Source organism: Galeopterus variegatus, unplaced genomic scaffold, assembly GCF_000696425.1.
Source record: "Galeopterus variegatus unplaced genomic scaffold, G_variegatus-3.0.2 Scaffold193, whole genome shotgun sequence".
NCBI lineage: Eukaryota > Metazoa > Chordata > Mammalia > Dermoptera > Cynocephalidae > Galeopterus > Galeopterus variegatus.
The window spans coordinates 417,518-419,760 of record NW_007726304.1 but is presented as its reverse complement, the minus strand read 5'-3'; the positions used below and the strand labels follow the sequence as shown (position 1 = coordinate 419,760).

At 61.7% G+C, this 2,243-nt stretch overlaps 1 protein-coding gene across 1 annotated transcript in view; it reads left to right on the top strand.

Annotated features, from left to right (window-relative positions):
- The first annotated feature begins 1 nt into the window (after nucleotide 1).
- The window catches only part of RSPO3 (R-spondin 3), a 77,011-nt gene continuing 74,769 nt past the window's right edge, over nucleotides 2-2,243 (top strand). Inside the window, exon 1 of the mRNA XM_008565008.1 lies at nucleotides 2-441. Coding sequence (XP_008563230.1) covers nucleotides 345-441 — 97 coding nt within the window. The 5' untranslated portion in view covers nucleotides 2-344. The remainder of the gene's footprint in view (nucleotides 442-2,243) is intronic.

Below are 2,243 nucleotides of genomic sequence, written 5' to 3'. Positions count from 1 at the left end.
CCCGGAATCCCGCCCGCGGCCGCCGCCGCCGCCGCGCACCATGCTACCTGCGGCCGCCCGGGCGGCTCCTGGAACCCTCGCTCGCGGCGATGACAGCCACCCCAGCGGAGCCGCCGCAGCTCAGTGCTCGGACAATTTGAAAGTACAATAGTTGGTTTCCCTGTCCACCCGCCCCGCTTCGCTTGCCATCACAGCACGCCTATCGGACCGGAGTGGAGAAGTCCCGCTGCTCGGGTTCTCCATGATATATTCGCCTAACACCTACGTATATTCTCAAAAACATTAAATATAATTAACCATCAAAAGAAAAAGGAGAAAAGGAAGGGAAACATTACTGGGTTACTATGCACTTGCGACTGATTTCTTGGTTTTTTATCATTTTGAACTTTATGGAATACATCGGCAGCCAAAACGCCTCCCGGGGAAGGCGCCAGCGAAGAAGTAAGTGCAGGGTTTTTTACGCGTTTGCTCCCTCCCGCCGCGTTCACCTGTCGGGTCGCTTTGCTTGTCCTGAGTCTGCTCCCAGTGGCAGCCGGGCTCCCGCCCTGCACCCCGCGCCTGCCAGAGGAAATAACAGTTGGGACTCTGGTGGTATTGACGGCATCTTGCACGCCTGCCTCTCGGCGCCCCTGTCTTCCCTGGCACCTAGCGGGTGCGGGAGACCGGCGGGCCAAGCGCTAACGTGGCTCCCGCCCCCTCAGGTTCGCGGGAATGTTGGGTCCTACGTTAGACTCTCTCTAGGGACTTGTGCTTTCCTTTTGAGGCACGCACTGGAGCCTCGAGCCCCAGGCAGCTGGGACGCCCGGCGTGTGGGATGCCCCTGACCGCTGAGTAAACGCCGGGAGAGAGGCGCGGCCGCGGCACCAGCTCACTTCGCGTTGTCGCCTCTCGAGGGAGACACCGGCTGGGCCCTCATGCTGCGCTCAGGTAGCCTAGTGCCCGCCGGCCGGCCATAGAGCGAGCGAGCGGCCGCCTGCGCCGCTCCTTCCCCGACACGCACGAGTGGAGCTGAGCGCGCGCCAGGCGCTGGGGATCTGCGTGTCTGCGTGTGCGGAGCCGCCCGACGTCCCACACCCCGGGGTCTGAAGACAGCCGGACCTCGGCCGCTGGGAGCCGGAGGTGCCAGGTTTCCAGTTTTTCTCTTGCCTGTCACACGTGAGCGCCTTTACTATCTCAGGCCCTTTTAAGTGTGTCCCCTGAGACAGACACATACTGAAGGTGGTGTTCCCCCTAAAGACTCACGCTTGCCTCTTTGCAGCCCCTTATCCTGTTACTTGCAAGTTTGGCTTGTGACAGCTGAGGCTAAACGTGCATCCCCAGGGCGGCCTCAACCCGGGTTGCTCTGTCTGAAAAGTGGCATCTTCCCAAGATGAGGGGACAGATGAGAGAGTGGCACCTCTCCCTGCTGTCGGGTGGCTCCGCGCGCTCGCTGTCCTGGTATCTATGCCTGCGTGGGGAGTTTCTTCGCAGACCACAGAGCCAGGGGCGACACTGGCTCCATCGTTGGGGGCTCTGGTGGAGAGAGGGAGGAAGAAACCATTCCAGGAGCTCGCAGGGCACACAGAGCGATACTATTGCATTTGCCCCTCGGACCTCCGCGGTGAGACAGCCCACGACCAGCGACCGCGCCTGGTCCCGCACGGAGCCCTTCTCCGAGAGTCTGGCCAGCGAAGGCCCTTGGGGCAGGCGCGGGGGCAACGAAGAGGATACAACACGGGCTTGTGTGAGGTGGAAATTTAGTAATCGCTTCTCGGCCGCTGTTTGTCTCTGCCCTGCCCCTGGGCGTGAGGGTCCCCTGAAAGCTCCCTTTGTACCGCTCGCCTCAGCCAGACAAGGTTTGATTCACCTGAAAATTGCCTTTAAAAAACGTGGCTGGGCCGGAGCGCCAGGGGCTCCGGCCCGGCCTCAGCTCCCTCAGGATCGCGTAGCAGGGGGTACAAGGGCCTAAACTAAACATGTCAGGGCATCCGATTTATTATTCTTGGCCTCTGAATGGTTTGTGTTCTTCATAACTCCCCCACCCACTCGTTCACTCAGGCCGCGGGGCCGCCCCACGGAAGGAACGGCCTGGGGCTCAGCGGTGCCCTCCCGCCCGGAGGTCCCCGCCTCCTCTCCTCGCGGGGTCAGTGGGGAAAGGGAGGCCGGGCAGAAGCGTAGCCTCTTGCTTTCCATTCGTTCTTCCAGCCGGTGCCCATCGAGGCGCCCACGGCCCGTTCCCTCCTTCACTTCACCCACCCAGGACC